Source organism: Tursiops truncatus, chromosome 8 (assembly GCF_011762595.2).
Source record: "Tursiops truncatus isolate mTurTru1 chromosome 8, mTurTru1.mat.Y, whole genome shotgun sequence".
Lineage (NCBI taxonomy): Eukaryota > Metazoa > Chordata > Mammalia > Artiodactyla > Delphinidae > Tursiops > Tursiops truncatus.
Window position 1 is genome coordinate 45,297,981 of NC_047041.1, and position 20,088 is coordinate 45,318,068.

The 20,088-nt window shown below is 45.1% G+C and overlaps 2 protein-coding genes across 6 annotated transcripts in view; one reads left to right on the top strand and one right to left on the bottom strand.

The window, feature by feature from the left end:
• Window positions 1–20,088, top strand: part of ME3 (malic enzyme 3) — a 438,110-nt gene that overhangs the window by 88,676 nt on the left and 329,346 nt on the right. The window contains exon 1 of one of the 3 annotated variants that reach the window (XM_073808331.1): window positions 18,954–19,302. The exons of the other annotated variants lie outside the window; for them this stretch is intronic. Within the exon in view, the coding sequence (XP_073664432.1) occupies window positions 19,273–19,302 (30 nt within the window). The 5' untranslated portion in view covers window positions 18,954–19,272. Of the gene's footprint in view, window positions 1–18,953; window positions 19,303–20,088 lie in introns of those variants that run through there. 3 annotated transcript variants of the gene reach the window in all.
• On the bottom strand, window positions 8,448–19,325 carry PRSS23 (serine protease 23). 3 transcript variants are annotated; one of them, XM_019948772.3, is made up of 2 exons: window positions 19,205–19,325; window positions 8,448–9,972 (listed from the first exon to the last, which is right to left on the bottom strand). In XM_019948772.3, exon 2 carries the CDS (start codon window positions 9,957–9,959, stop codon window positions 8,832–8,834), a length of 1,128 nt encoding a protein of 375 aa, XP_019804331.1. In that variant the 5' UTR covers window positions 9,960–9,972; window positions 19,205–19,325; the 3' UTR covers window positions 8,448–8,831. The 3 variants fall into 3 exon arrangements, with proteins under 3 accessions (XP_019804331.1, XP_019804332.1, XP_019804330.1); XM_019948773.3 differs by lacking the exon at window positions 19,205–19,325 and adding an exon at window positions 18,659–18,809; XM_019948771.3 differs by lacking the exon at window positions 19,205–19,325 and adding an exon at window positions 18,443–18,465.

Sequence of the window (20,088 nt, forward strand, 5' to 3'; positions counted from 1 at the left end):
GCCTCAATCCAATATAAATTCTTTATAAGAGCAAATTCATGGGGAAATTGTAAGATCCTTGGATGGGTTTTCACTGGCTATAAAAAGTCAACAAGCCGATGGCAAACAGGAGAGTTGAACGGTGAATACCCTCTATAAAAGAAACTCTAATTGATGTTCAGGTCTACCACAGAAGCCTCTTTGTCTCACCTCTACAACATGGTGACAATCAGTGAGCCAGAAATATAGGGCACTTTAATAAAAGTATAGAGTTTGTTTTAAAAATGCTGGCCAGCCACTTAGAAAAGTTTGATCTGCAATCACAGGATTTCTTACTTTGTTTTTTATCTTTTCAATTGTAACCATCTAAAGAGCTTAAAATTTGCCAAAGCACCAGCTTGACTCTCTAGGCAGATTGATAACATTTCAAAAGATAAGGTTTTTAAAATGGCATCTAAAACAAACACTATGTAAAAGGGTTATGGAGCTCCAGAGTCAAGAAAAACATAATTCAATACACTATAAATTAAAAAGAAAATGTCTAGGGAAACAGAGCTCACAGTAAGAAAGTCATAAAAAAAAAATCAAATCAAAGGCTCTTTCTTACTCCGAAGAGCTATATTTTCAACAAAAATGAGCCATTTGAAAAAATATGGACTGAAAAGAAATCTGATTACAATGTTCATGTGTGGATGTATAGACTCAAGTGTAATCATAATTATGTTTTATCCTTTCACACAGTGAGTATTACAAATAACTGGATTTCAAGTCAAATTATTTTTTATGAGTGATTCTCCATAACATTTTACCATTTTAAGTCCTCAGATGAATGCAAATGAAGAGAATGTGGGACATTAAACAACTTGAAGAACTTAATGAGGCATAAAGAAGCTGATCAAAAAAAGGGGGGGAACTGAATGAATTCTTCCTGATATTATGTTAGAGTCAATCAACAAACACATTTTCCCCATGAGGATAGAAAAAAAAATGGTGATCCTCTAAATCTGGTCTAGCAAACATCCTGGAGTGATTAAATGTGTCAATGCTAAAGGACAATGTCCTTATGTCCATATATAAGCTGAGCTCTGGAGCTCAGCTTAAAATTGGGATTCATATCCTAGCAGTCTGCCTCCAGAGCTCACTTATAAAGCTCACTTATAAGCGAGGCTTATCCATGGAAGATATTAGTCATGCCTGAGTTATACTGGTTTACCAAACATGGCATTTTCCATCAGGAAACTGGATGCAGAGCAGTATTAAAAAATCCCAGAAAAGAAAGGCACTAACCAGGCAGGACGATCTAACTAAAAGATTTATTAAAATGTGAGAGGAACATTCAATTCGTTCAATTTACAAAGTGGCAATTCCATTTCTCTGACACCAAGATATTCTTGTAGACAGGGTAGTGACTGAGCCTTACCTCTCTGGGGAGTAGAGCAAGAGTCAGGACTACAGTGACCTCAAAAGGAGAAGACACAGGAACACCTTGAGCACAGGGATGTGTCTCATCTGTCTCTGCAACTCCAGTGTCAGCACAGTGAATGGCACCAAGAAGGGCTTCTTGCTGAATGAATAATTGAATGGCTGAATAATTGAAGAGATGGGGGAAGGGCCAGCCACTGGTCTAAGTGTGGGGATACAACAGACAAAAATCCCTGTCTTCACAAAATTATATTCTAGTAGTGGGGGACAAACAAGAGAAATTAATATAGAGTATGTGAGATATTGATTAGTGCTAAGCAGAGACGTTAAAGCAGGGAAGGGAAGTCAGACCTGTCTGAGGCGGGGGCTGCGGAGAGTTGACCTTTCAGAGAAGACGGTCAGGGGAGGCCTTCCTGAGAAGACAGCTCAGTTGATGGCAAGGCTGAGCTGCGGTTCCCAAGGCTGCTACTCCGGTTCCACTCACGCGCTCTGTTTATTTCATTTTCCGAGATTCTCCTCATTCTCTCCAATGCAAACACCTCAGTCTTGCTTCACTGGATTGGAACTCGACCTTCTCAGACCTGTCCTCACCCTTTATGAAAGAGCGTGCCTTAGTCCTTTTAAAGTCTGAAGATGAGAGACAGTGATAAATCAAGACTAAGAGAGCACTTGGTATTTTTACACACTTGATACACACACACACACCCCCCCCACACCGAAGAGTCACGCTGCGCTTTCTATCCTCAGAGAACATCAGGCTGGGCAGAAGGGGATGGCCGTGGGCCTCCCTGAGCCCCTGTTTTTGTTGCCCTTGGACTCCCCCAGGGAGCGCGTGGCCCTGGATCCTTGCACTTCCTGAGGGCTCCACTGAGGATTCGGTTAGTCAGTCATCACAGGCAACGAGGAAGCAGAGCCTGTGCTCACGCAGTGGGGAGCACAGAACTGCACGAGGCGAGGTTCTGCTTGGAGGACCAGGTGGCTCCTTACTGGGCCCCTGCCTACCACCTCTTGCCTTGCCCACCAGCCAGAAGGACATTTCTGGGTACAACCTCTTCTTGTCCTGCCCCTTTGCCCTCCTCCCTCCCCCACTTGGCTTTGAACTTTTTTTCTCTTGGCTTCTGGGAGGCCACACTTTCCTGGTTTTCCTCTGCCCTCATTGGCGGCCTCTTCTCAGCCTCTTGGCTGCCTCTTCCTCCTCCTTTTCCTCTATGAGCCCCATCTCTAAATGATGGTGGACCAGGATCCCATCCTCGGCCCTCTCCTCAAGCCTCATTCCGCTCCTTCTCTCCCCAGGTGATACTCTCTCACTCTGTGGCTTTACGTGCCATCTACATGCCAATTCAAGATCTTTCTACTGAGCTTCACTGTCAGAGATCCTTACTTAACAATTCAAGCGCTCACTTGACATCACCACTTGGGTGTCCATTAGATATTTCAAACACAACATGACCAACACAAAATTCTTTTTTTTCTTTTTTTTTTTTTTACATCTTTATTGGAGGATAATTGCTTTACAATTCTGTGTGTTAGTTTCTTTTTTTTAACATCTTTATTGGGGTATAATTGCTTTACAATGGTGTGTTAGTTTCTGCTTTATAACAAAGTGAATTAGTTATACATATACATATGTTCCCATATCTCCTCCCTCTTGCGTCTCCCTCCCTCCCACCCTCCCTATCCCACCCCTCCAGGCGGTCACAAAGCACCGAGCTGATCTCCCTGTGCTATGTGGCTGCTTCCCACTAGCTATCTACCTTACGTTTGTTAGTGTGTATATGTCCATTCCTCTCTCTCGCTTTGTCACAGCTTACCCTTTCCCCTCCCCATATCCTCAAGTCCATTCTCTAGTAGGTCTGTGTCTTTATTCCTGTCTTACCCCTAGGTTCTTCATGACATTGTCTTTTTCTTAAATTCCATATATATGTGTTAGCGTACGGTATTTGTCTCCCTCTTTCTGACTTACTTCACTCTGTATGACAGACTCTAGGTCTATCCACCTCATTACAAATAGCTCAATGTCGTTTCTTTTTATGGCTGAGTAATATTCCATTGTATATATGTGCCACATCTTCTTTATCCATTCATCCGATGATGGACACTTAGGTTGCTTCCATGTCCTGGCTATTGTAAATAGAGCTGCAATGAACATTTTGGTACATGACTCTTTTTGAATTATGGTTTTCTCAGGGTATGTGCCCAGCAGTGGGATTGCTGGGTCGTATGGTAGTTCTATTTGTAGTTCTTTAAGGAACCACCATACTGTTCTCCATGGTGGCTGTACCAATTCACATTCCCACCAGCAGAACACAAAATTCTTGATCCCAAACCTGATCCTCTTTCCCATCTCAGCAAATGGCACCTGGAATCTACCTGGATGCTCAGCCCCCAAACCTAAGTGTCATTCTTTTTCTTAAAAAAATTCACATATAATTGACATATAACATTATATTAGTTTCAGATGTAAAATATAATGATTGACTATTTCTATATATTGTGAAACGATCATCACAATAAGTCTAGTTAATATCCGTCACATACATAGTTACAAAAATTTCTTCCTGTGATAAAAATTTTTAAGATCTACTCTTGGAAACTTTCAAATATATAATATAGTATTATTAACTATAGTCACCATATTCCTCATAACATCCCTATGACTTATTTATTTTAGAGTGAAAGTTTATACTTTTTAACCCTTTCACCCATTTCACCTCCTGAACAGACCAAATTTGATCCTGCCAGGGGCCCTTGCACTCCAGCTCCCTCAGCCTAGAATATTTTCTCCCCAGATCTTCAATGGGCAGCTAGCTCACAGTTGGGTATAGCAAGCCTGTGAGTTTCTCATGGGTAATGCCAGCCTGGAAGACTATGGCTGGACTTGGGATATTTGGCTGGTTAACCACTTGAGAGGCCTGTCTTCCAGGTAAGAGTGTGCCGGCAGCAGGAGGCAGAGGGTTACATCACCAGAGGGAAGAGCTAAGGAGGATGAAAGAGCTGGTATTATCTAAGAAGCAGCAACCACTGAGGAGCGGACCCAGATGTTTGCCCTTTTCCTCTTCTTCTGTTCTACCCCAGCCCCCTGGAGGAGTAGGAGCCCAGAGAGAGAGGATATTTAAATCAGAGAGGAGGGTTTTAAGTTTTAAATTGAGGGCTTCCCTGGTGGCGCAGTGGTTGGGAGTCCGCCTGCCGATGCAGGGGACACGGGTTCATGCCCCGGTCTGGGAAGATCCCACGTGCCGCGGAGCGGCTGGGCCCGTGAGCCATGGCCGCTGAGCCTGTGCGTCTGGAGCCTGTGCTCCACAACGGGAGAGGCCACAACAGTGAGAGGCCCGCGTACCGCAAAAAAAACACGATAAATTGAAGTGCATTGAGATTTATTCACCAAAAGGAAGCAGGCAACTATGGAATCAGTCGGCCCAACTCCAAGGCCGTCGTCCCCCTCAACACCAGTCTGTTGCCCTAGCTCTCAGTCTTATTTACTCTTGTTCTGGAAGCTGGTTTATTCCCTTCTCTGGGGAAACAGAAGACTATAAACAGATGGGTTGTTCATCTGCTAGAAATGGTTTGTGTTTACCACCTAGGGACTCTAGACCCCATCCCACTGGAAGGATTTTTAAATGCCCTTCCCCTATCAGAGGCCCTCAGAATGCTGATGTAGGCAAAGAAGGCGTGCAGCCCCACTGTGTTCCTAGGTTCATGAAGATGCTGTCGGTCCGCATTCCATACAGTGCTTTGCAGGGCTTACCAGTTTAAGTGACCAGACATGCTGGATTTCCCAGTACCTACCGGTGGTGTGCCTGCTGCCCTTGCCTCATTATTAATAGAATTCCCTTTCAGTCAGTCTCAAAAAAGTATGATAAATTGAATGGCCACTCTACCAAATATTCATAAAAATCAGTTGAGGGAGGCAATTTCAAGGCACCCTTGAGCTGATTCAAAGAAAAAGGACAGACATGAGCAGTAAATCTCAGAGAAAGCAGGAGGGAAAGCCAGGCTAGTGCAGGCACGGTCCACTAGCCTCCTTGGCCGCGAGCTCTGACCAGCCGTGAGAGAGGAAATGCTCAGGACTGCTGTCCAAATTGTTTCGGACACTGGATGACTGCCACTTACCCTTCAGCTAGCACAGGGCGGAAAGACCGGAGTCTTTATCCCAGTGTAGGCTTGTCATCCTTCACTAGTTCGAAACTAAAGACCCCCGGAGGTGTTAGAGAGACATCATTAAACATTGACCCAGGTGTCATCGCGGGCTTGCCCTCCCACTGAGCAGGTAGAATGAGTGAAGAGCATGATCTTGGGGTTCCGCTTTACTTAACAGGTTTTTTAACAAATCCATTTTCTGGTCCAAAAAGGGTAAAGAGAGAACACAGGTACAACTCTGCCACTGGCCAGTTCATATTTCTGTATCTCTTTTAGCCCTATTTCCCTTCCCCCCGCTTTTTTGGGACTGGCTCCTTTCTGAAATTCAAAACTTTGTAGTCTATGGAAAATATGTGTCCCCAGTTCTGCCACAACCTTCTGATTCTCAACAACAAATGATGTTTCAAGTTTATTGTCTCCTGTTTCACCTTCTGAACATTTCCAAATCTGGATGCGGGGTTCCGGTGAACCCAAAAGGCACCGGTACCTGACACCACTCGGGACTCATACTTTCTGCAGCGCCACCTAGACCAGAAGGCTGTTACAGCAATCCCCAAAATGTGTTCATTAGAACATTAAATCACTCGTAGGTATGATATGAGAAAACAAGGTTTCCGTGATCAAAGGTGCTTATTGAAATGCAGATTTTAAAACATGTCTCTTTATTACAGGACTTCTTAGAGCTTTTAATGTGCAAACATGCAAGTGAATCCCCAATAAAGAGAGGGAATATTGTGAGGCAACCCCCTCCGCCTTGATGAAGGTGCCATTTTTATTTTTGGTAGAAAATCTGGAAGGATAAGCGTTGAAGGCACACACTTCAGGAAACGTTGTTCTACTAGCCTTACTAGGAGTATGTCCTTACAATGTACAACTAATATATGTAAAGCACTAATTATATTAATAATATTGCAAGAGGCTTTTCTTTATTTCAACTTCCATGATATTTCAATACGATGCTTCTGTCTATTACCACTGAAAAGGTGGACACGTTGAAGTATTATATAGTCTTCTTTTACAATTCTATGAATTATGCTGTATATAGACTGTGGGTAATATTCTTAGTAAATTACATCTACTTGTGAACTAAATATTGTACTATTTTGACTTTGTGCCATTGCCCACCCTTGTTGAGTTTCAGCATTGCAAAAAATCAAAATCAAGAAATCAATGTGCTTCATAAAAGGAGCATCTATCTATCTATCTATATATTTTTTTGCAGTACGCGGGCCTCTCACTGTTGTGGCCTCTCTCGTTGCGGAGCACAGGATCCGGACGCGCAGGCTCAGCGGCCATGGCTCACGGGCCCACCCGCTCCGCGGCATGTAGGATCCTCCCGGACCGGGGCACGAACCCATGTCCCCTGCATCGGCAGGCGGACTCTCAACCACTGTGCCACCAGGGAAGCCCTATCTATATTTTTTTAAAAAATCAGTTCTGGTCTAGGTGTCCAGCAAACTTCCTTTAGCACCAAGCAAGAGCAAAAACAAACAAAACCCCCAAATACCAGACATAGAGATGGAGACCTCTCTTCTTCCTCAGGCTAGATTCCTGTTAGATTCCAAAGCATATCGTAGTGTAAATCCAAAGATTCCTGGTGGCCTTGCATCTCTGCTATGCACAGTATTTCTTACGTGATTTGAGGAACGCACTATGGTTGTAGTTTCTTGAGTGCTTTATCAGGATTATTCTTCTGAAAAGCTCGAGGAACATAAGCCAAAAGTCACCCAGAGAAGGTTTAAGCATCATTGCTGTAGTTCAATGTCCTCACAAATAAATAGTCACAGTGCAGGCTGCAAATGTCAGGGGTGCACGCACACCACATATCTGCCTTGTAATTCATTTGCTTTTTTGTCTCTACTGATACATTTAGAAAGAAGTGCTCGGGCTGAGAGGCATAGAATGAAAACATAAAACGAGTCTAAATCTTTTCCTTATATACTGTGATGATCATATTGATAAAACATTCATAAAGACATTTATTGAAGTGGTGATTCTGATCCATTCTGCATTCCCAATTTTCATTTTTTACTCTTGTACTTGATTATGGGTGTCTGTAGCCTGGAGAATTCTAGTAAAAGAGGCCCTTTTAACTAGTAAAAAAAAAAAAAAGCCATATTGGTTTTTCTTAAAGCATTTTCCAAATATTTTTACTATAAAATAAGTAAGAGAGAAAAGTTTCCAAATTGCACAAGTCCACAGCTCCCTGAAAGCGCACTGAAAACTATGCAGAATAATTTTGATTAGGCTGGATGACTGTGCCAGGCTCCAAACAAGTGGTTATTCTGTTGTGACATCTGCCAAGCAATGTGTCCATTGTGCTCTGGAATTTAATTCATTTTAAATGACTCCATCCAAATGATAAAACATGAGATGTGCTACACTCCAGGGGTAAAATACAATGATTGTTTTTAGTGTGACCACAACTGTTAGCTGGGAAGCAATACAGCCTGTTCTAATTAGGCCCTGATTATTGTCTCCTGGAAAACAGCTAGTTCAAGAAATGTGAGTGAAATCCTGTTAAGTGGAAGGATTGGCATAAACAATCTTGCTTACTCTGGTGTGACTACAAACGCTGGCAGAGCCACATGCCAAGGCTTCCCAGAAAGTACAGCAAGAGTCTTCAGAAGAGAAACTATTTCAAAACTGAAAGATGCTTGGGATACTTACTGTAGGATACAGTTTAATACGTGTACCAGTGTAATCAGTAAATTATCTTACTGATCTAGGACTTCTGTGCAAATGCCCCCAAATCCAAAATATTATAACTGCCTGTCTAAAAAGTACTGTGAAAGTTCCTAAGAGTTGTATGTGGTGGGGAACACTGCCTGGAAGCATGAATGATTAGGCACTAAAAGAAACAAAACAAAGCAAGTTGAACCTCAGGAGAAAATACACACACGTAAGAATTTATGTCTCCCATATGCCACATATTTAATATAAGCTTTGGAAACAAGTTCAGATGAAATAAAAATCAAAGTTCTCAAAAGGTGAAAGATTAACTTAATCACTAAATCTTCCCTATTGACCCAAACATCAGTATGTTGTTTATTTCTATGCAAAAGTAGGCCTTCAAACTGCTTAAATGATATATGATACACAAACCAGTTTTCAAATAATACAGCCAGTCATCTTGCAATTTAAAAAAATTAGGTAAAAGATATTATAACACATTTCACACACACACACACACACACACACACACACACACACACACACACACACACCAATGACAAAATTTGGCCTCTCCTAAAATAGAAGACCATTAAGAACGGCCAGAAAGGAACACCGTGTCACCCCTCCCTACAATCCAGGTAGTTTCCTTTAATCCAATAGCAAATCTGGGCATATTTGAGAGGGGTGATTCTAACAGCCACGTTGAAATCCTGTGGAGAACCGTTCATGTCTACCCACTGGTGCCCGGAAAAGATGCCAATAATTTTTCGCTCCCACTTCTGCTGCTGTCTCTTCCACATCCTCACGTAGACCCCGGACCCGCTGGCCCCGGGCTGGGCGTCACACTGCTGGTACAGCAGGTCATAGGTCTCATCTTTGACATCACAGAAGCGGTATACCAAGTTGCCCGGTCGGTCATTGTCATAACCGGAGAAGTGGATTCTGCCCCCTGGCAGTTGCTTGGCGGGAGGGCTTACCCCGATCTTCATGAACTTTCTTTTGTGGGGTTTTTTGAGTTCCAGGAGGGCATAGTCATAATCCATGCCAATGTCATTGGCATTGCCCTTGATCCAACCCTTGGGCACATGGGTGCGCTTCACCCGGATCCACTGAAATTTCATCTTCTCGGGCACGGCTGAGCTCGAGTCGTTGGCCCTTCGACCACCATCTTTAAACTTGGGCTTCAGGAAGCCCACTCGCAGTTTCTGGGTTCCTTTCACGTAGGTTTTCCCATCGTGTATGCAGTGGGCAGCCGTGAGGACGTGCTTCTCCGCCACCAGGGTGCCGGTACAGCCTGTTGATAATTTCACCGATGTTGAGAACGGGTAGTTGAGCAGGAAGTCCTTCCCAAAAATGCTGAATCTGCTGTCGTAGCCATAAATCTGCCGCTTCCTTCGAGACTTTCCCGAAGACTCATCCTCACCACTTCTGAGGACATAGATGCCCACCTGTGTCTCGGTGCGGCTGCCGTTGGCATAGAGGGTTTCATAGGACAGGTACTGCTTGGCCTCTTCATAAGTGGGCAGTGGACTTCCCTTATGACACTGGGGGCCACAGGAGGAGGACACTTCCAATTTGGCTTCGGCCCCAAAGTGTGGCTTGGCCAAGTTTAAGGTGGACTGGGGTAAGACCACGGGGAGGCGGTAGGCAGGCCAGGTGGGTTTCCAGTGGGCGCTGTAGGGGCTTACCTGCCCAACAGCACAGAGGAGGACGGAGAGGAGGAGAAGCCCTGGGGTCCCCGCCATGCTGAGCACCACCCTGCAGGAACAAAGACAGGCAGGTCAGGAGGGCAAGGGGCTGAGCTCTCCTTTGCTGGGGAGGCAGCCTGGGGGCATGCCTGTCATTGTTTTAACACTGTGAACCCTGCTCATTAATCGGGGGTGTGGAGAGGAATCCCTAGGTAAGGGTCTCACTCACAACGCAAGGGCTTGACCTTGTTTGTTCCTGTGGCTAGGTGCCCAAAATGAAATTGGGTATTCATTCCCCTTGATGTTTAAGGTGTCCCTAAGGGCGGCCTGCTGCAGGGCAGGTGCATGGAGTCATTAATTCACAGATGAATTGCTTGACCAGCCCTGACATCCATACAATTTGGAGCCTTCTTTGTGCTTGATTCTATACTTTCATCCTCTCCTACCTTCCTGGTCCCCCTGCCTTTCTTTCCTTCCTTCCTCTCAATCTCATTATAGGATGTACTTCGAAAATGTTCAGAGTAACTTGCTCATCTCGAGGGTAAATTTAAATTACACAGTTTATTGAATGACTAAGGTATCAGGGAGGGATGGGTCCACAGTGTCACACTTACTGGGACTCTGATTGCTTTTAAATGGTGAGTGATTGAGAAGAGGGAATGAGACTTTTTTTGTTTTATTTGTTTTGCTTTGCTTTGAATTTAGAACAACTTTAACTATTATAAGTTTAGTTTCAGAGTAACCAGGTCTCTGACAAACCCAATATTCCTTCATCCTTTGGATTTTGTTGTATACTACCAGGGTCTTGTCAAAGATCTAAAGCTCTAATAGTGCATCAAGTATCACACTGTGACTATTTCTATTCCTATTTCAAGTAACTATTGGTTACTTTTTCAGGTCTGTGCATCTGTGTTCCCAGCTAGGTTAAATGCCTTGAACTTGGGCCTATGCTAGCAACTCAACAAAGATTTATTGAATGGATAGTTTGTATTTATGAAGAGTGAATGAATGAATGATTAGTGTGGCTCAAAAAAATATACATTTTTTAAATTGGGGTATAGTTGCTTTACAATGTTGTGTTAGTTTCTACCGTACAGCAAAGTGAATCAGTTATACATATACATATATCCCCTCCTTTTTGGATTTCTTTCCCATTTAGGTCACCACAGAGCACTGAGTAGAGTTCCCTGTGCTATACAGTAGGCTCTCATTAGTTATCTATTTTATACATAGTATCAATAGTGTATATATGTCAATCCCAATCTCCCAATTCATCCCACCCCCCTCCCCCTTGGTATTCATACGTTTGTTCTCTACATCTGTGAAAAAATATTTTGAATGATGCATGCTGAGTGCTAATGACAGAGATGCGCACGGATGATGCGGTAGCTCAGAGAAGGGGTGTGGAATCCAGTGGTGGGGAGAAGAACACGGGAGGCATCCTGGGGGAGGTGATGCTTGAGATGGGTGTTAAAGCTGAACAGAAATTAGCTAAGACACAGTGAAGGGGACACTTAGAAAGAGGGAAAAACCGTCTATGCAAGGGCAAGGAGACAGGCAACAGTACAAGTCACTTCAGTAACACATTAAGCTCAGCAAGGGTGGAACAGAGGACATGGTGGAAGCAGCAGGCGAGAGCCACGTTATGCAGGGCTGTGTATACTAGATGAAGGAGTTTGGATTTTATCCTGAAAGGTATGTTTAAAGACCCAGAACAATCATCCCACTAGAGGAACAACAACAAAGATGATTGGAAGTACTCTTATAAATATTGAAGCATCAGTTGGCTCAGACTGGCTCCGAACCTTCTGTTCAAGAGAAGCTGAATAGCAGGTAGGTTAATTCATTCACAATCAAGGACCCCAAAACAAGGACAAGGAGGGGGGGTTAGGTCTTAAGAAGCTAGTGGGACATAGTGGGAGTGGGAGTCAGGAAGAAACTGTTTCACTCTTCTCACGCTTCCTCTTTGAGAATACAGAGCTGCTAGCAACTTCTGGGTGCCTTTTGCTTTCTTTTACATAAAACTGGAAAATCCCATTGATCTGATCTCGTCCAGCTGAGCACGCCAAGCCCCACTCCCAATATGCACACATCATGTTTTCCAGTATGTGCTTGCCCCACCTGCCTCGGGGGTCTGTTTTGCTTGACTCTTTCTGATTTCACTTCTGTCAAGTGCGTGGCTAGAAAAGAAAGAAATGCAGTCCTGGAAAAGCTAATTCCTTGGGACTTCCTGATTCCTTGAAACTGTTTCTCTCCATTTTTCCAAATAGGAAGGGTCCCTGGGCCCTTTGGCATGGAGGAAATATATCTAATTATTTCTCTAAATCCTTGAAATCATGGGGGGCATGTGTATGTGCACACAAGTGTTTGTGCTGGTTGAGGGTACTGCCAGAACTAAAGGTTCTAAATGGATGACGGAGGGGATGCTAACGCAGGTAGAGCCCTCTTCCCTAAGGGGGACTTTGGGGGTGGGTTAGGTGTGGTGAGGACAACACTTCAGGAGACTTCAGGGGATGGTTCTCTCTGATTATTCCCATCTCCTAGCCGAGGACCCAGACCTTGGACATACCTAGGGCTTGTATAAGTTGCTGTGTAGGTGACGAAATGCCCCCCACACCAGAATCCCTGCCAACTGTGATATGTACTAGGAGGAATCCTGTATTTCCCACAGGGCTTCATCTTGGACCCCTACATACCACCCCCTCCTCACTTTGACTATAACATGGAGAACATTAATGCCTGTTAACACTGAGCAACAGATGCGTTAAGCCAAGTTTACTTCAGCTTCTCTTTTTTTTCCTTATAAATTTATTTATATATTTCTGGCTGCGTTGCGTCTTCGTTGCTGCCCGCGGGCTTTCTCTAGTCGCGGCGATCGGGGGGCTACTCTTTGTTATGGTGCACGGGCTTCTCATTGCGGTGGCTTCTCTTGCTGCAGAGCACGGGCTCTAGAACGTAGGCCCAGTAGTTATGGTGCACGGGCTTAGTTGCTCCGCAGCACGTGGGATCTACCCAGACCAGGGCTCGAACCCATGTCTCCTGCATTGGCAGGCAGATTCTTAACCACTGCGCCACCAGGGAAGCCCCCTAGATGGATTTTTAAAAGTGTATTTGAACTAGTTTCAGACTCGTTCCTACCATTCTCTTCCCTGACACCCCAGCCAATAGACAATGTCAACGGTTGGACGAATGGATAAAGCTAAAGACACGTGCCATTGGCACAGTCCTACAGAGTGTGAATTCTTTACTGCCGTAAGTAATTTGCACTCTGTACTCCTAGGATCCAATTAACATACAAATTTCAGATTTAGGATTTCAAAAGGCATGTTCTAGTTGATAATATGAGCATATTTTAACTGTCATGTTCTTCCTGCCCCTTGAAAATATCTACAACTTATGATAATATATAAGATCATACTATCTCATCTCCTCCTCTCTCTCTCCCAAGAATAATATTTTGAAAACAGGAATACTTGGCAGCTTGGACCTCTGGATTCTGTGTGTTCTTTCTTAAGATAAGCTGAAGTAGGGACTTCCCTGGTGGTGCAGTGGTTAAGAATCTGCCTGCCAAGGCAGGGGACATGGGTTCGAGCCCTGGTCTGGGAAGATCCAACATGCCGCAGAGCAGCTAAGCCCGTGCGCCACAAGTACTGAGCCTGCATCGAGAGCCCGTGTGCCACAAGTACTGAGCCCGCACGCCGAGAGCCTGCGCCCCGCAACAAGAGAAGCCACTGCGGTGAGAAGCCTGCGCACTGTAACGAAGGGTAGCCCCCGCTCCCTGCAACTAGAGAGAGCCCGTGTGCAGCAACGGAGACCCAATGCAACCAAAAATAAATAAATAAATAAATAACATTGTTAATGTACTAAAATTGCAAAAAAACCCCACATCCATCTAGGAACCTTGTCTTAATGAATTAACCCCCTCTCAGGCAAAATTGATTCTAATTTCACCTTTCCCAGTGCTTGCCCTGTATAGTAAAGCCCTGTTTAAAAAATGCTTTCCAAGGCCTTGAAGCATGCCTCATTTCAAATGTGTCACCAGGGCATACCTTTTTGAAAAATGTCTGCCTTTCAAAAAGTAAACACTGTTTTTAGAAACCACTTAGTGGGTGTGGAGACACAGGAACAAGTCTTTTTCTGGGGTATGCGTGTTGGCTCTCACTGGCCACAGCTTCACTCCAGCCTCTCAACACACAGAATCGAATTTGTTCTTCAGCAAAATGAGGGCTGACTCTGCCAAGGGCCTCCCGGACCGCTTACAGATCACAGGATGCTGTTAGAGGGCACTAAAGAGCCTACTGCAGACTGTGGCTAGCATATTAAGACTCTAGACGAATAGCATCTAATCTAATCCAGAGCCTTCACAACAGAAATTCTGGGCAGTCAACCAGTTTAGGAGAAGCCAGCCATCTATAAGTAAAACTGCTAAACCAACAGGGCAGGGTAAAGCTCTAATCCCTTAAAAATAAACTTTTCAGATACGTCAAAAACACTAATTCTCTTAGTTTGAAGCATCGCTTACAAGTTCCCTATATTATTATTTCAACTCTATTCATTATTTTGTGTGGTAAGACCTTATTCTGAGAACATTTTATATCTTCATTAAAGTTTCTAGGGTTTCCCTGGTGGTGCTGTAGTTAACAATTTGCCTGTCAATGCAGGGGGCACGGGTTCGAGCTGTGGTCCGGGAAGATTCCACATGCCGTGGAGTAGCTAAGCCCGTGTACCACAACTACTGAAGTCCGCACGCCTGCAGTCCATGATCCACAACAAGAGAAGCCACCACAATGAGAAGCCCGCACACCTCAAAGAAGAGTAGCCCCCGCTCGCTGCAACTAGAGAAAGCCCACGCGTAGCAGCAAAGACCTAACACTGCCAAAAAGAAATAAATAAGTTAAATAAATTTAAAATCAATAAAGTTTCTATCTAACTCTGAAAGCTACAAAACTGTATTTAAAAAAAAACTTTAATTCAGATTTAGAAATTAATGCAGGTCAAATTATTCCAAATTGATTTGGTTTTTAAATACCTGATCAGAAATTGGAAGAGAAAGTTGTATGTTCTCAGGTCCCCACCTGGGTTTAAACTGACAACTGTATTAAAGTTACAAGCTTCATCAGTTACTCACTCCTTTACCGATTGTGTGTTTAGGGTGATTTAGAAATTGTTATGAACAATGATCTCTTAGTCTTCTAGCTCTGGTCTTTCCAGGTCCAAGATTCTCTCATTTTATAATTTTCCAGGGACACAAAAGGCCAGGTCAGGCATTAGGCTGTTTATAGACAGCGTCTGCACTGTCATTTACTGCTCAGTAGCTTTTACTCAAAGAATTGTGGAAGGCGGAGGCACAAGAGGAAAGGAAAAGGAAAATTTATCATGCTCATCTCTTGCCTGTCTGGACGGCAAGGTTTCCCTTATCTGTTTGCAAAGGAAACAAAGGCCTCCAGCAGAGGGCAGCTTTCAAGAATGGAGTGGAGGATGGCTAGGTGAGAAAGCTCTTAGCAAAGTCTTGGGGGGGGGGGAGCACACCCTACTTCAACTCAGGGCCTTTCCTAAGGCATTCACACCTTGCCCTGACCCCTTCCCCATTAATAAAACACCTTAAAATTAGGTTGGTGGCTTTGCATTAATTTCCCAATTCACCTGATACTAGGATAATTCCCCAGGAGACAATTATTGTTTCCATTTTTATAAACTCTTGGTAAGCCTTAGCTATGCCCATATAAGTTTATTTAAACATAAACATTCTAGGATGAAAACAGTCATAATCTCACTACTGGAAAAGTAACTAATGGGTCACATAATTTTTAATTCTCTCCTGCCTTTAAATGAATCATTTTATCCTTATAGAACTGTCTGGAAAACTCACACCTTAAAAAAGGAGTGAACATTTCCAAATCTTATCCTTATTATTAACCAACAAGGACCTACTGTATAGCACAGGGAACTCTGCTCAATATTATGTAACAACCTAAATGGGAAAAGAATTTGAAAAAGAATGGATACATGCATATGTATAACTGAATCACTTTGCTGTACACCTGAAACTATCACAACATTGTTAATCGACTATACTCCAATATCAAATAAAAAGTTAAAAAATAAATGAATTAATTTTAAAAAATCTGGACAAAATAATTCAGGTCTACAACATTTTATTTCTAGGAATAAGCCTTTACTGGATAAGGAGTCCTTAGATACATAATTATCTTTTAAAATTCCCAACTAAGTATTTTCATGCATCACTTCACCTAAATGACAAAGAATGGAAAATGAAGGTAAGCAAATATTTTCTCGCCATGCTTAGTAATATGGAAACAGTATTCCTTTTCCAGCTCTGTATATCTGACTCACAAGAGGGTTACACTTTCCATGTCCCAACACTCAACATGAGCCGCTGTCCCTCTGTCCACTGTCTGAAAATATTTATACCTTATGAAGATGCTGCCACTTCATAAGCCCACTAATAACCTTACAGTGAAGGGACATTGCACATTAGCAGATGTGCAGACAACAATCACTGCTTGGAGACCGTGGCACTGAGATGGCTCTCTGCCAGTTCTACACCTTGAAAACTGCAACAACACAGGTCTCCTCAAGAGGGCAAGTGTTTGGGATAATGGTTTAACTCCTATAGCAAAGAAGTGCTGGCAGGGAAAATCTAATCCTCAGGATATAAGTTCTCTGTTGTACAACATCTGAATTCCTGTGACCACTATAAACGGTAATGACAGGAAGAAACAGCAGGGAAGTTTGTGAGGATAAAAGTTTTGGACACCATCTGGAAGGATGGCCAAGGGTTTTTCCATGGACTCTCTGCCCAGAGATACTGAACAGTGAAACCATGCTAATTCCTAAAGCAAATAGCTAAAAATGAACAAAGCTCTGGGAATACTCTGCAGCCAGGCATGCTCTCATTTTCCTGAGGCACAGAACCTGTTAAAGGGAAACAAACCTAATCACATAATGGTTTAAGAATTACAGTCTTGTACAGGAAAGAAATGCAGGGTATTTACAAGCCCAGCTACCCTAAACATAATCTTGTGGTCAAACGAAGTTTAACTTCTTCTCTATCAGATTTTAGGCAAAATGAACTACCCTAGTGAGCCTGGGACAAACCTGGCAGCAGAACAAGAGCAGAGTATAAAACTGTCAATGGTGAGACCATGAGAAACGAATTCCCTGGAGTTGGGGGCGGGGGAGGGGAGTTAGGCATGAATAATGGCTGGTGGATTAAATCCTAAGGGATCTATGAGAAAAGATGTGCAGGAGAACCTGAGACTCTTAAACACTGCAGACAGGGGCCAGAAGTGTTCTCAGACCCACTAATGGGCACTTTGGCACTTATACTACAGACAGAAAAATGCACCCACATTCACCATCCACCTGAATAAATTGTCACTGTTACAAAAATGAGATCCATATTAGTTACCTTGGAAAAATGCTTCCTTTCCAGTTCAGGCAATGGAAAGGATGACGAGTTATCTCTTGACTTTAAGTGGCAAAAATACAAGTGAAACAATCTATTCAAATGCAGACGGTGTACATATGATCACAAACACTTTCACAAGTACAGATAGTGGCTTTCGTGGCAGTTCCTAAGCTCCTTTTGCCCACTCCACCTCCAATCCACTCCTGTCTGACAGACTTCTTAAGAGATGCAGTTATAAGGTCTATTTTAAATGCCTCTTATGGACAGGTATGATTCTGAAACAAGTGCAATAAATAGCCTAATATTAATTTGGAATTCAGCTTTTGGCCACAACTGACTTCAAACCATAAATTCAACTCCTTACCACAGGGCCTCGTCAAAAACGATTCTGGCATTGGCCTACCTGCTCCTAAGGATGGCAGAGGGACCCCTCAAGTTCCGTTTCAGAAGCCAAGAGAAGGCAACCCTGAGCCAACACTGATCCTGAACAACCAGGAGCTTTCCATCGGCCAGGGGCTGTTTCTGAAGTCTCATGGATGTCACCCAAAAGGGAATTAAACAAACAGGCTTTTTATCAGCCGCTTTCTCATGAGATGTTCGAAAGCAAACCTAATTTGTATTCCGGAGGGGAGTGGTAGTTTTCCTTTATCTAAATAATTTTTCTCCCTCCTCTTTTAAAACATTTTTGAAACTTTTTTCAAAGTGTTTTTTTAAACGTTAACTAGTGATGAATGTCCACAGGCTCAGGAAGAAATATTTGCTTCCAGCAACTGTTGATAGTTCACGGACAGTAGTTTCTAGGGATGCGCAGGGTTATCAACCAAGGCACCAGAGAAAAGAGCCTCTTTGCTGCAGTCTCCTTGCTTGCTAAGGTTTGTTCACAATCACATGCCCAGGACTTAAAAATTAATGTTCAGATCTTGTTGGAATACGTATGTGCAAAACTCAAGAGAAAAAGTGAGGGTATGCGTGTGTGTGTGTCTGTGTGTGCACGTAAGAGGCGCCGGTGTTGTCATCTTCCAGCCGGAGGACAGCGTGCCTAGAGCGGGCTCTTTCTTTACTCCCACCCAGCATCCGAGATGGTAGTTGCAAAACTTTCCTTCCCTACCCGATCCACGGGTGACACTGCGTGATCCAAATGCCCTGCAGCTCCTGAGTCTCCGCGGAGCTCCCCCAGGCCGCCGGTCGCACCCCTCGAGCCCCGAGGGTAGCCGAGGCGAGGTCTCCGGTGCCGTCCCCCCAGCCACGCAGCCCGCGGTCCCCCCGCCTCGCGCCCACCGGCCCTTTGTTCCACGGCCCCCGCCGGGCCGGCGCCCTCACTCACCCGCGCCGGGTCGCCCGCCCGGACCCCGGCTCGCCGCGCCGCTCAGACAGGTGTGGGGGCCGGGAGGGCGCGCGCAGCTCCCATGCCGGCTTGGCGGCGCGACTGAGTGCTAGCGGGCGGGCGGGCAAGCAGTGCCGGCGGCTGCCGGGTCCGCCCCCCGCGCCTCCGGAGCCCGCCCGCCCCGCCTCCGCTCTCGGGGAAGCCGCTCGGCCGCCACCCGCCCGCCCCCCCCGACCCCCGCCCGCGGCCCGCGGCCCGCGGCCCGCGCCCCCGCCCCTCGCCGCCCGCAACCGGTCCGAGCCGGGCGCGCAGGCGGGAGGACGCGCGGCCTTGCGGCCCCGCGCAGGTGGCCCGGCGCAGCTCGCCTGTCCCGGCCTCTCCGTGCCAGCCCGCGCCGGCTCTCGGGGAAGGGCCCGCCCTGGCCGGGGACCCGCGCAACCCTTCCTGAGCGAGCCTGGGGCCTTCTCTGCCTGCGGTCCGCCGCCTGCTCGCAAAGACCAAGGGCCCCTAAAGTCGACAGCCGAGATCTGGGGCCGCGAGCCACACCTGGTGCGCGAAGAGCCCCTCCGCAAGTTTGAAGAGTTGGAGAGAAACCTGTGCGCTTCCCACCCCACATGCGCTTTGAGAGTTTTCAAAGTTTTGAGGTGATGCCCGAGTTCCTTCCCCCTTCACCCAGTCTCTCGGGGGCCTCAAAGGGGCGGAAACCCGCGATCCGGTGGCAGGACCGCCAATGCTTTGCATCCCCTGCAGTAGCGCCCAGTGCGGTGCTTGGGGCCCGGAGCAGGGCAGGGGCTTGGCAGCTTCCAGTAACCGGCTGGGTAGGGAGCCCACAGGCCTCAGCTCTCTCTATCCGGGCACCAGCGGGTGGAGCCACCTCCTCACCCAGTGGGCAAGCGGCCCACAGAACGGGCAAAGAAGGTACAGATTACCCCTCTTTGACAGGTAAGGCAGGGGAGGAGGTTTTTCAGGGCTTAATGACTTGCCCCAATGCACTGAGGCCGCGTTTTTTTTCTGTGAAGCCCTTTAGCCTGCCCGTCTCCCACCAAAGTCTGCTCTCAAAAAGAGAGGACTTAACAGGCTGTTTCACACCAACGTGTTAATGACAGACCAAGGTGCTTGTGTTTGCCACCGATTTTAAATAGGAAAGCCCCAACACGTGTCACTCTGTGGTGATTCTCAAATACGAGGGCACTATTTTAAGGGCAAAATTTTCTTAAACCAACCCACTTCTGGCTTAAATTATTTTCTTTTAAAACGTTGCATTACTATAAACATAAAATGAGATATAAACTTGTGTCATAGCTTTTGAACAACTCTGGAATAAAACCAAAACAAATTTATAAGTTAAATATAAAATTCTCCTCCCAGAGCTGTAAAATTTAAATTACTAATGTTTACTCAACTACTACTAGCAACTTGTGGTACTGACT